This window comes from Mus pahari, chromosome 1 (genome assembly GCF_900095145.1).
Source record: "Mus pahari chromosome 1, PAHARI_EIJ_v1.1, whole genome shotgun sequence".
NCBI lineage: Eukaryota > Metazoa > Chordata > Mammalia > Rodentia > Muridae > Mus > Mus pahari.
Window position 1 is genome coordinate 2,186,555 of NC_034590.1, and position 11,672 is coordinate 2,198,226.

The 11,672-nt window shown below is 45.8% G+C and overlaps 1 protein-coding gene across 1 annotated transcript in view; it reads right to left on the minus strand.

The window, feature by feature from the left end:
* Window positions 1-8,001: 8,001 nt before the first annotated feature.
* Window positions 8,002-11,672, minus strand: part of Catsperg (cation channel sperm associated auxiliary subunit gamma) — a 33,058-nt gene continuing 29,387 nt past the window's right edge. Inside the window, 7 exon segments of the mRNA XM_021211162.1 lie at window positions 8,002-8,259; window positions 8,360-8,459; window positions 8,576-8,668; window positions 10,843-10,932; window positions 11,159-11,254; window positions 11,349-11,412; window positions 11,601-11,670. Coding sequence (XP_021066821.1) covers window positions 8,002-8,259; window positions 8,360-8,459; window positions 8,576-8,668; window positions 10,843-10,932; window positions 11,159-11,254; window positions 11,349-11,412; window positions 11,601-11,670 — 771 coding nt within the window.

The following is an 11,672-nucleotide window of genomic DNA, read 5'->3' on the forward strand; positions in this document are numbered from 1 at the left end:
GTTTAGTTAAAAAAGAAAAAAATAGAAAGAGATGACAGCGAAGCAGGAATAGGGTCGTGGTGATACCCAGCTGCTTCCTGCTGACCTTGGGGCGGTGCATCTCTGGGGAGCCCAGAGGATGGGTATGGGGGATGTTTGTCCAGTCTTAGGAGAGTTGGCTGCTTCCTTGCTGTCCAGGGTCTGTGGAGCCATCTGAGGGTAGGACAGAAGGACAAGAAGCGTCTGTGTCTGAGAGAAGATTGGAGCATCTGAAGGTTGCTTCTCTGGAGCTGTCCTGGATGTAGCAAGCGTCTGGTCTTGACAAGATGTTGGAACACATTATTATAGGTAGAGAATATGATTAAGTACGTTTGGGATAAAGAAAAAAATTTTAAGATGTACATTTGAAACCCAGAGGAATCTCACCCTTTGGACTAGGTGACAAGTGGGAACTTTGTGCAGATGTACTTATCTGTATGGAGCCTATTTGGTCCATGAGAGGTAGCTGAGTGGGTTTCCTGTAGTTTATAAGTTTATAAAAGAGATAATAACATGAATTATCAACATGAGCAGTCTTTAAGATGAGCCTTTTGTGGAACAGAAGGAACAAGTTTAAAAAGTTGGATCGTATAGTGGAGTGTTTATTAGAGTTAGGCAAAGTTATAGGAAATGAGATAATGTTAGGACAGTGGCATAGCAAGAAGAGGAAATATGAAGAATTTAATTAATGGAAACAGTTTAGGTAAGGAGATAACAGATTACATCTGTGAAACTTTTTTCTAGCCGCTGTCTTTGCTGTCAATGTAGTCAGAATTCTGGTAAATAAACAAAAATCTAGCAGTTATATATCAGTTATATATTGTTTTAAAAAATGACAGAGTCCACTAGCCAACCGTTCTCTTTGGTCTCTGTGGTCTCCACAGCAACTTGAGCAGAGTCAGTCTGGCTTTCAAGTGCAGAAGACACGGGCCTTTTTCTCTGTGGAATGGATACATGAGACATAAGAAATGGCTTACCCTGGTTTTAGCTAAGTAATTTTGACTTGAGTATCCAGTTTTGTCAACTGCTCATTTCAGTGATTATCATATCACAATCTAGGCAGCATCCTGTAGCTGTTAGCAACAATATATACATAATATTAAATATATTTTTAAATTACATGTGTGTGTGTGTGTGTGTGTGTGTGTGTGTGTGTGGTCTCCTGGCAGAAGTGAGGCCAGGAAGTGGAGCCCCAGTTATACATATCTTTAGTACAGGTTAAAGAGGTGGCTCAGGGGTCGAGACTACTTGCTGTTGGATCCCCAGCACCCTCACGGTGATAACTCTAACTCCAGTTTCAGGAAATCTGATACTCTCTTCTGATCTCCGAAAGCATCAGGCCACACATTTGTACATACCAAATGGGATTTTTGTTTGTTTTGATTTTTCAAGACAGGGTTGGAGTGGAGATTTCTGGTTGAGTTGTGTGATGTAGAGTCATGTGATATCTTGCTGAAGCGAGACCCTTGCTGTGAGAGGACAGGTGATGTTGGAGAGAGTGTAAGGAGGACTGCAGTGAGGGCGCGCACCCTTTGCTTGGCTCTCCCCATTGGTCTCTCTGCTTCGCTCATCTCCACCTCATTGAGAGAAGCGTGCCAGAGACCTTCTGGTGTCCCCGGTAATTCTGACCACTCTCACTGACTTGTGCCAATGCAGGCAGAGGCCTGGCTGTTTCTGCCGGATCTTGCCACCACTGCTGATTCATGTTTGGTGTTCTGACAGTACTGAACTGGACTGCTAGTACCCTGACAATGGAGGTTAAAATCACCCCACAGAACTACTACTAAGCAGCTCCACATCCCCTCGTCCTATTTACCATCTTTTCCCCTACCTTTGGGTGATGGGCTAGAAGGGGATCAAAGCATTTGAGAACCCTTATTAAAGTACGTTTTGTTTTTTTTTTGTTTTTTGTTTTTTTTTGTTTTTTCGAGACAGGGTTTCTCTGTGTAGCCCTGGCTGTCCTGGAACTCACTCTGTAGACCAGGCTGGCCTCGAACTCAGAAATCCACCTGCCTCTGCCTCCCGAGTGCTGGGATTAAAGGCGTGCGCCACCACACCCGGCTTAAAGTACGTTTTGAAAGGTCTAAGCCAGGACTGGGGAAATGGCTCAGCAGTTAAGAGCACTGGCTGCTCTTCTAGGGGCCCTGAGTTCAATTCCCAGCAACCACATGGTGGCTCACAACCATCTGTAGTGGGATCTGATGCTCTCTTCTGGTGTGTCTGAAGATGGCTACAGTATACTCATAAACATTAAAAATAGAAGAAAAGGCCAGGCGTGGTGGTACACGCCTTTAATCCCAGCACTCGGGAGGCAAAAGCAGGTGGATTTCTGAGTTCGAGGCCAGCCTGGTCTACAGAGTGAGTTCCAGGACAGCCAGGGCTATACAGAGAAACCCTGTCTCGAAAAATCCAAAAAAAAAAAGGCTTGAGCCACTACTCCGGGCTCATTTTTAAAAGGGTTCCGGGGAGGGGGTTGTTAAATTTTACATTATATTCCTTTTCCCTTTCTTCCCTCCAACAATTCCCATGTAACATAACCCTGCCACATTCACAGCCTTTTGTCTTATGTTCTCTGTTATATTGTTCTTATTTTTTAAAAATAGATGTATTTATTATTTTATATAAGTACACTGTAGCTGTCTTCAGACACCCCAGAAGAGGGCATCAGATCTCATTACAGATGGTTGTGAGCCACCATGTGATTTGGGGATTTGAACTCAGGACCTCTGGAAGAGCAGTCAGTGCTCTTAACCGCTGAGCCCTCTCTCCAGCCCTATATATTCTTAAATATATAAATGCAACCTGCTCAGTTCATATAATGCTACTTGTGTATATATGATCTCAGGGCTGACGACCAGTTCTTTGCTAGCAAATCGAGGGTCTTTTTCCTCGAAAAAATGGTTGTTTTCTTTTAGCATCCTTAGTTGCCTATGGCTATCTAAAGGTGGGGCTGAGTGAGATTTTTCCCTTTCTTGTAAACATGTCTCCTGATGCCCTCTTTGTTCAGGTCTTCTTTAGACAGTAAAATCCTTGAGACTTCCCTGGCATCTCTAAAGGTTGTCAGTATGTTTCTTTGAATTTATAAACAATTTAGACATAGATGCATGAACTATTTCAAAAATCATACATGCCTATGGTTTAAATGTCACAAAAAAGAGATTTCATGGTTTTTATTATATTATTATTGTTGTATTTTGTTTGTTTGTTTTTGGAGACAGGGTTTCTAGGTTGCTCTGGCTGTCCTAGAAGTCTTTCTTTTAAAAAAAAAAAGTGTTTTTGTTTTTCAAGACAGGGTTTTTCTGGATAGCCCTGGATGTCCAGGAACTCTTGTTGCTTTTTGGTTTTTGTTTTGTTTTGTTTTTTGATTTTTTTTTTTTTTTTTTTTTAAACGGGGTTTCTTTTTGTAGCCCTGGCTGTCCTGGAACTCACTCTGTAGACCAGGCTGGCCTTGAACTCAGAAATCTGCCTGCCTCTGCCTCCCAAGTGCTGGGATTAAAGGTGTGCACCACCACGCAGGAACTCTTGTTTTTTAAGAAAAACAAGGATTATGTATTTTATGTATGTGAGTGCTCTATCTGCATGTACCTCTGCACGCCAGAAGAGGGCATCAGATGCCATTACACATGAAATCCGAACCTCTAGGAGAGTAGTCGGACCTCTTAAAGCTGAGGCATCTCTCCGGCCCGAGAAGTTGTTTGTTTGTTTTTTTTTGTTTTTTAAAATAAAGTCACTAATTTATTTTCAAGAGGGAGACTGCCACAGCACTAGTATCAGAGAACAAAGTAGGAAAGATGTTTCTCTCCACCACGCATGCTCTGGTGATCAAACCGGTTGCCAGGGTTGGCAACGAGCACCTTTACCTGCGTAGCCAGCTCACCAGCCAGAATTTCCCAATTTTATCCAACATCCACTTCTATGGATACATAAATATCACCCCCAAAATATTCTGAAACCAATCCCCCAAGTAGCCCTAATACATTATTCTCAGGATAGGGGGTTGACTGCCTCTGGCTCCTCTGTGCTGGGTTTAAAGGCCTGCGCCACCATGCCTACCTGTCACATTGCTCTATTGGGATGGGATTAGGAATGGCTCCTAGCTCTTCCTGGCTTGTGGGCATGTGATTGGTACAGTGTAGACCCTGAACTGAGGGACTGATATGACTTGTGGCTCATCCCTTCTTTCTCTGAGCAATGTGACACATGATTGCAGCCTCCGAGGGTGAAGATGGAAGGTTTAAGGTCAGAGCCCACATTCAGTGCTAAAACTACAGATTTGGGTGGACACCAAGGGGCCAGACCCGAAGCCTTTGCTAACAATGCTGAGGACAGTATGCTAGGGAAAGCTGTAATCTCAGGGTTTGGGAGATGGAGAAGCATCAGGGTTTCAAAGTCATCCTTCAGTTATATAACCAGTTCAAGGATAACCTGAGCTACATGAGACCTCAGATCCAAAGAAAAGAGGGAAGGGGGAAGGAGAGGGAGAGGGAGACGTGGAAGTGCAGAAGTTGTGGCTCAGCCACTAAAAGCACCGGAGGCTCTCAGAGGATCCAGTTTTGGGTTTCCAGCTCCCATATGTTCTTTTACAACCACTTGTAATTTCAGCTCCAAGGAATCCAGTGTGGCCGCCAGCGGCCACACAAACCGGGTCCTCCTGAAAAGCAGACTGAGGCTAAAAGAGAATAATTGGCGTGAAAGAGAGGAGGCCAAGACAACTGCTGATAAAAGCCCAAAGTTTACTGAAATTCTGTGCTTATAAAGGGGGCAAGCCCGTCTCCCGCAGATTCACTCTTGATGCCTGTCACCAGCCTGTAAGCAATTTGCCTGACAGCACTAGTTTGGCAGGAAGGTATAATCACTGAGTTGCCTGCTGTCTCAGGAATCTCTCTGCCTCTCAGCAGGTAGCAGTGTCTTGGAGAAGAACAGTGTGGGTGACAGAACAATAGACCATCTAGGCAGGAAGGCTCCACCCAGGTGGTCTCATTCTCAGTGGCAGCAAGGTCTGAGCCAGCCTGCTCAAGGCTGGGGGAGGTATAATCCAGTGCCTTTTCCTCTTCTCCACCAGTACCAGGCACCACGTGATGCAGATAAGTACTTAAACATACAAAACAATTATTTAAAGCTGGGCGTGGTGGTGCACGCCTTTAATCCCAGCACTCAGGAGGCAGAGGCAGGCAGATTTCTGAGTTCGAGGCCAGCCTGGTCTACAGAGTGAGTTCCAGGACAGCCAGGGCTACACAGAGAAACCCTGCCTCGAAAAACNAAAAAAAAAAAAAAAAAAAAAAAANAATCTCTGCAGGTCTGCAGGTTTAAGGGCATCTTGGCCTACTGTTGCTCTGCTATGCAGCTGACTCTGCTACATGGAAAGACTTAAAAAAGAGGAAGAATAAAGAAGAGGAGGAAGAAAAGAGGAAAAACAGAAGAAGGAAAGGAGGAGAAAGGAAGGAGGAAGAAGAGGAGGAGGAGGAGGGAAAAGGGGGCCATTGAGATTGCCCCTGTGGTAAGATTGAGATGGAATTCTAGAGCTCAAATGATAAATCTATTATTGAGTTGTTCTCTGACCTCCCCGTGCATGCTGTGGCATGTATGCCCACCCCCTGCCCCAAACACACAAATAAATGTAATAAAAAAAAAAATCAACCACAACATCATAAATTATCACTTCTGTGTAGAATACTCAAGCACTGAATTGACTGTAACTATTATTACAAAACCCTTTCAGTGTCCATGAGCAACTAGATAGACACTGGTTGTTATAGTCAGGGTACCAGATATTAGAGCATGATGCTGGTCACAGACAGTACCCAGAGAGTAGAGAGAATGCTGTGGCATGAGAGGAGCTCAGTTGCTGGTGGGTACTCAGGTAACCCTGAGAATAGCCACCTGGAGCGATGGCAGCCATAGCTGCCTGTTACATAGCCACTTTGAATAGTTTCTTGGGGAAATCAAACTGTTGAGTGGAAATCAAAGCTTCAAGTGGGAATTTCTGGTTTCTTTGGAGATGCGGTAGTGTCATGTTTTTCTGGAAACCGTGTCTTATGAGAGTATGTTTTCCTGAAGCAGACATGAGGGAGGACGTTTTGCTGAGAACAGACACATGTTTTTCTGGAAGCTGCCTGGAAAAAAATGGCGTGTAATGTTTTGCTAGAGTGGACACTCAAGAGAACATGTGATGTTTGGAAAGCGTATAACCCAACAGGCAGTGGCTAACACTGTGGCGTTGGTTCGCCTTGCCACGCTTTGCCGCCGCTGCTCAGCTTGCCCATTTACTGAGCATGGAGAGAAATGCACCAAAGAGCCTCTCATCAGATCCCAGCAGCTTCTGCAGCATTTGCAGCGTCGGGCCGGTTGGCAGCGCCTGCGGTTTCTCCTGGATTGAACTGTGGTTGCTGATTCGTAAATGGTGTTTGTGAGTGGATTGAGCTTCCGTGGCTGATTTGTGTGAACTGAACTGCTGCTATCCTGACAATGAGGATTGGAGTCACCCAAAAGAACTTTCTAAACAGCCCACATGCCTCTTTGCCCTGTTAACCTTTCCTTTCTACTGCCTCTGGTGGGTGCTGGGCCAGAAGGGAGGGTAAACCATTTAACAACCCTTATTAAAATAGGTTTTGAAAAACCTAAACCTACAAAAGCTTTAGAACTGCTTCCAAGCTGCCGTACCAACAACACACTTGACTTTTAAAAAAGCTTTTTATTTTATTTGCATTGGCATTTTGCCTGCATGTTTGAAGGTGGCAGATGCCCTAGAATTGGAGCTACAGACAGTTGTGAGCTGCCATGTGGGTGCTGGGAATTGAAACCAGATCTTCTGGAGGTGCAGCCAATGTTCTTAATCATTGAGCAATCTCTCCAGCCCCTAAGATTTATTTTCTATGTGTGAGTGATCTATCTGGGGCTGGAGAGATGGATTTAGTGATTAACAGTACTGACTGATCTTCCAGAGGTCCTGAGTTCAGTGTTCAATTCCCAGCAAACACATGGTGGCTCAAAACTATCTGTAATGGGAATCTGATGCCCTCTTCTGGTGTGTCTGAAGACAGCAACAGTGTACTCACATACATAAACTAAATAAATCTGAGAGAGAGAGAGAGAGAGAGAGAGAGAGAGAGAGAGAGAGAGAGCGCTCTCTCTATCTGCAGTACATCTACAAGACAGAAGAGGGCATCAGAACTCATTGTTGATGCTTCCTGGGAATTGAACTCAGGACCTCTGGAGGAGTAGATGGTGCTCTTAACCACTGAGCCATCTCTCCAACCTTGATTTTTAAAATCGTTGATGGTTTAATGGATCTTTCTCTTGGTTAGTCCATGCTAGCCCGGAAGTCACTAAATAACCCAGACTGGCTTCAAACTCAGATTCGTTATGTTCCTTCAGCCTCCTAAGTGGTCAGATGTCAGTCTGAGCCACTACACTAGCTAGATAGCATCATTTCGTTGTTTGTTCTGATTGATATTGTTGTTCTGATTTGTTTGGTTTCAGACAGGGTCTATATAGATCTGGCTGGCCTGGAACTTGCTGTGTAGACCAAGCTGACCTCAAACTTAGAGCTCTATCTGCCTCTGCCTCCCCAGTTGGTATTAAAGGCATGTGCCTGGCTTAACATAAAATACTATGTTAGTATGCATGCATGTGCCCATGTTGATGTGAGAGGACAGATTCACAGAGTCAGCTCTCTCTTTAGGTCTCATGAGGCCTGGGGAACAAACCCAGGTTGTCAGGCTTGGGAGCAAGCTCCTTTATCTGCTGTGCCATCTTGAAAATAAAAGATTCTGATATTTTGACAGTTAACTACAGCTGTGCTGGTACAAACCAAGCAGACATGAGCCTTTCTGAGGACTCAGGACTGATTCTGAAATGAGGCTTTATTAGGGTCTGAAGGAGACATGAACATTCTAGCAAACCAGAAAGTCCTGGGAAGGTGGCAGGTTTCATTCCCATGAGGAGAGGCCTGAGGGTTTATGAGGAAGAGTACAGACCAGGGACTCAGGCCACCTATGCTTTCTTAGCTTGAACATTGTCCATTTTGGTACCTGGTCTGGAGGGACCCTCGAAACTTCCCTCTGAGCTGTGAGAATGGAGGGTGAAGCCCCCAGAAGAGGAGGAATATGAATAATAGGACTCTGGTGCCATGGCATTGGAAATCTTCAAGCGTAATGAGACCCAGGCCTTCACTATATGAGGCCACAGGAGGCAGAACAGGATGTAGAAGACAACCAGGGCTATAAAGAAGCTGGTAGACACCTGCAAGCCCAGTACAACAGTCACAAGGGGTCGGGGTGGGGGTATAGTAATAGGTGAACCCCCTCTCCACCCAGTAAGGAAGCCTTTGGCTGCCACTCACCATAACAATGAAGGAGGACCGCTTGCTGCTGAGTGGTAGCCCATGGATGTGCACTATAAAGGTNAGCTNGTAGTCACAGTATGTGCTATTGTCTACACCTCTGGTGAGGGAATGGAGTCCAGGATTGAGTTAATTAGTGGGGCATCATGTCAAGGAACAATCTTAGCACACTGCACCCCACCATCAACACATACCTAGGCTATAAGCCTGGCTTACCTATTGCTCACTAACAACTTGAAGAAGAACTCAGGTGGGTAGATGCTTTGGGGGATGATGTCATAGCAAGGGGAATTCTCNAAACACAGCCACCTACAAGTCCAAGAGTAGACAGCTGTGGCACCTACACGCCAGGGCAAACACTAGTGTCTCCAATCTGCCTGCTGCTTGGTGACCATGGTGCTTCAGACTGAACTTGGGGCCTCATGACAGTTAGGCAAGCATTCTACTGCTGGGCCAAGACTCAACTCAATGCAGTAGTGCAGGCAAGTGTCCTCCAACGGAGCCACACTTCCAGTCTCTAGTCTCTGCCTTCAACAGCCTACTCCATTCACTCAGATAATAAGGCTGTCTGAGCACCAGCCATCAAACAGACTGGCTGCTCAGTTGCTGCCTGCTGCCTCGACCTGCCAACTGAACCAGATGTTGGATGGTGGACCTACTGTGTGCCACCTTCATCCCACAAGTACAGTCTGGACACCAGCTAAGTACAGACTCACATCTTTTCTCACTAATTCCCTCTTGTCCANTATTCAATAAACCCAGACTGAACATGGTCTTGGGTGCAGTTGGTTAATTTGTCCATTTTGAAGTGGAAGTTTCTGGCTATTTCATGTGGTGCTGAAGCATTTGAGAACCCTGATTAAAAGTAGGTTAAAAAAAAAAAATCTAAGCCTTGAGCTGTCGAGATGGCTCAGCGGGAAAGAGCACTGACTGCTCTACTGAAGTACTGAGTTCAATTCTCAGCAACTACAGGGTGGCTCACAACCATATGTAATAAGATCTGACACCCTCAGCTGTAGCAGCCATCTTCTAGTAACTCGCCAAAGTGACTAAGACAGAGGGACAGAGGAGAGGCACCTGGTATATGTTCTCCAGACCTTTTAGGAAACATGGCATTGTTCCTTTGTCCAACATACATTGGAATCTACAAGAAGGGTGATATTGTAGACATCAAGGGAATGGGCACTGTTCAAAAAGGAATGCCTTGGGCTAGAAACATGGCTCAGTGAGTAAGAGCACTGACTGCTCTTCCAGAGGTCCTGAGTTCAATTCCCAGCAACCCCATGGTGGCTCACAACCATCCGTAACCGATCTGATGCCCTCTTCTGGTGTGTCTGAAGACAGCTACAGTGTATTCATGTACATACAATAAATAAAATCTTTTTTTTTGTTTCTTTTAATAAAATCTTAAATTAAAAAATCTAAGCCTAGAACTGGAGAGATGGTTCAGCAATTAAGAGCATTGATTGCTTTTCCAGAGGTTCTGAGTTCAATTTCCCAGCAAACATATGGTAGCTCACAACCATCTGTAATGGGGAACTGATCCCCGCCCCCCCACCTCTGCTGTGTCTGAAGACAGTGACAGTGCACCCATATACATGAAATAAATAAATCCTAAAAAAAAAAAAAAAAAAAAGGAAGGAAGAAAACAAAATCTAAGCCTCACATTTGCTGCCTTATGTTTTTCTTTCATTGAGTTAGAAATGGTTTTCAGCCCCTGCATAATAATGAGGTCCTCTATAGTTTCTTCATTTGTTCACATCTCCACTTAGCTGTCAATGAACTCTGACCATGCGCTAACTTGTTCCTTCTTCATTTGTAAAATGTTATTTTGTGTCTATTCAAATTGTGCTATAGAGAGACAGGTCCTCCAGGAGACAGGGACAGGATCTGAGTGGCCAGGACCAAAATGTGAGGAGATAGATATGCAGGCAGAGGGTCAGCGTCAGAAAGGCATGTGAGAGTTCAGAGGGATTGACTGCCCATGGGGGGTGGGGGGAGGGCATGGCTAAGCCCTCCTGAAGGAAGGAGCATGTGAGCTAAGGCCTGAAGGCAGAGTAAGGGCCAGACTTCCAGGAGAGCCTCTCTGTCCAAAGGAGAGCCCTCCATTGGAGACACAAAGACAGTTAAGGTGACCATCTAGGAAGCTCTCAGAGACAAGCACAATGGGCTAGAGGGCGGGGTGGGGAAAAGCTTGTGCAAAGGGCAGATCTATAATCCCCACATTTCAGAGGGAGGGCAATCGTAATTTTGAGGATAGGCAGAGCCACATAGTGAGACTGTGGAAACAAAAATACCAGGGTGGGGGAGCAGGGCATGTAGTTCAGTAGGTAGAAGGCTTGCCTGGCGTACACCAAGCCCCGGGTTGGAAACTCAGACCCCCATAAACCTGTGTGGGAGACGCAGAGGAACGAGGTCACCCTCAACTACACAGTGAATTCAAGGCTAGCCTGGAGGGTGGNGCTCTCGGGACTTGCACTCACTCGACTCCAGGGCTCTGGTGGGACATTATGTAGAACTTTTTGTCCTCGGTGGTCCTTTCGACCTTTGTTTTCCAGATGAGGCTATTCGTTCTATGCAGGCCCATATAAAGTCAAAGTGGGTTGAGAGCAGAAATAGTTCCTAGCACCTAAGGGTGGGGACCTAGTGGGCGGGGCAGGATTGTGGAACCCTAGGCATTACTGTCTGAGGCACCTTGAGAGTAGCTTGCAGAAAGAGTCCCCTGCTTAACTGGAAGTGGGAGGGGTGACCCTACAGACCAGACCCACCAACTGTGGACTGGGGCCCCCAAGGGATTACGTGTCCAGCGGGCTGTTGTAACGGAAGATTTCTTCCTCCGTGTAGTCTCTGATGGTGTCCAGTGTGAGGCCACCGCCCACCACCTTCAGCACGTAACTGAAGAACAGAGGTAAACATTGATCAAGCAGAGTCCTGAACATCTCCCTCTCCACTGCCAAGTACCCCAAACCAGCAGCCAGTCTCTCCTCACCTGCCCAAGAAACTGCCAGAGTCTCCAGTCACCAAGTCTTGGACTAAGAAGAAGGGCTGGAATACTGGGGGTTGGGAAGGAGAGCAGGGGAGGAAGACATTAGCTTTGTCCAAAGAGGAACGGAAGAAGAGTGGAGGGGGACTCCAGGTTAAAGCAAAAAGTGGTGGTGCTGTGGTGGGAGGGGGCAAGTGAGGGAGGGCAAAATGGCCAGGACAGNAGGGCAGTAAATCTGAGAGAAGGGATGGAACACACAGTCACGAAAGAGGAAGCATGGCATCTCGGCGTCCTTAATCACACAGTCGAAATAGTGCTTGTTTATCTCCT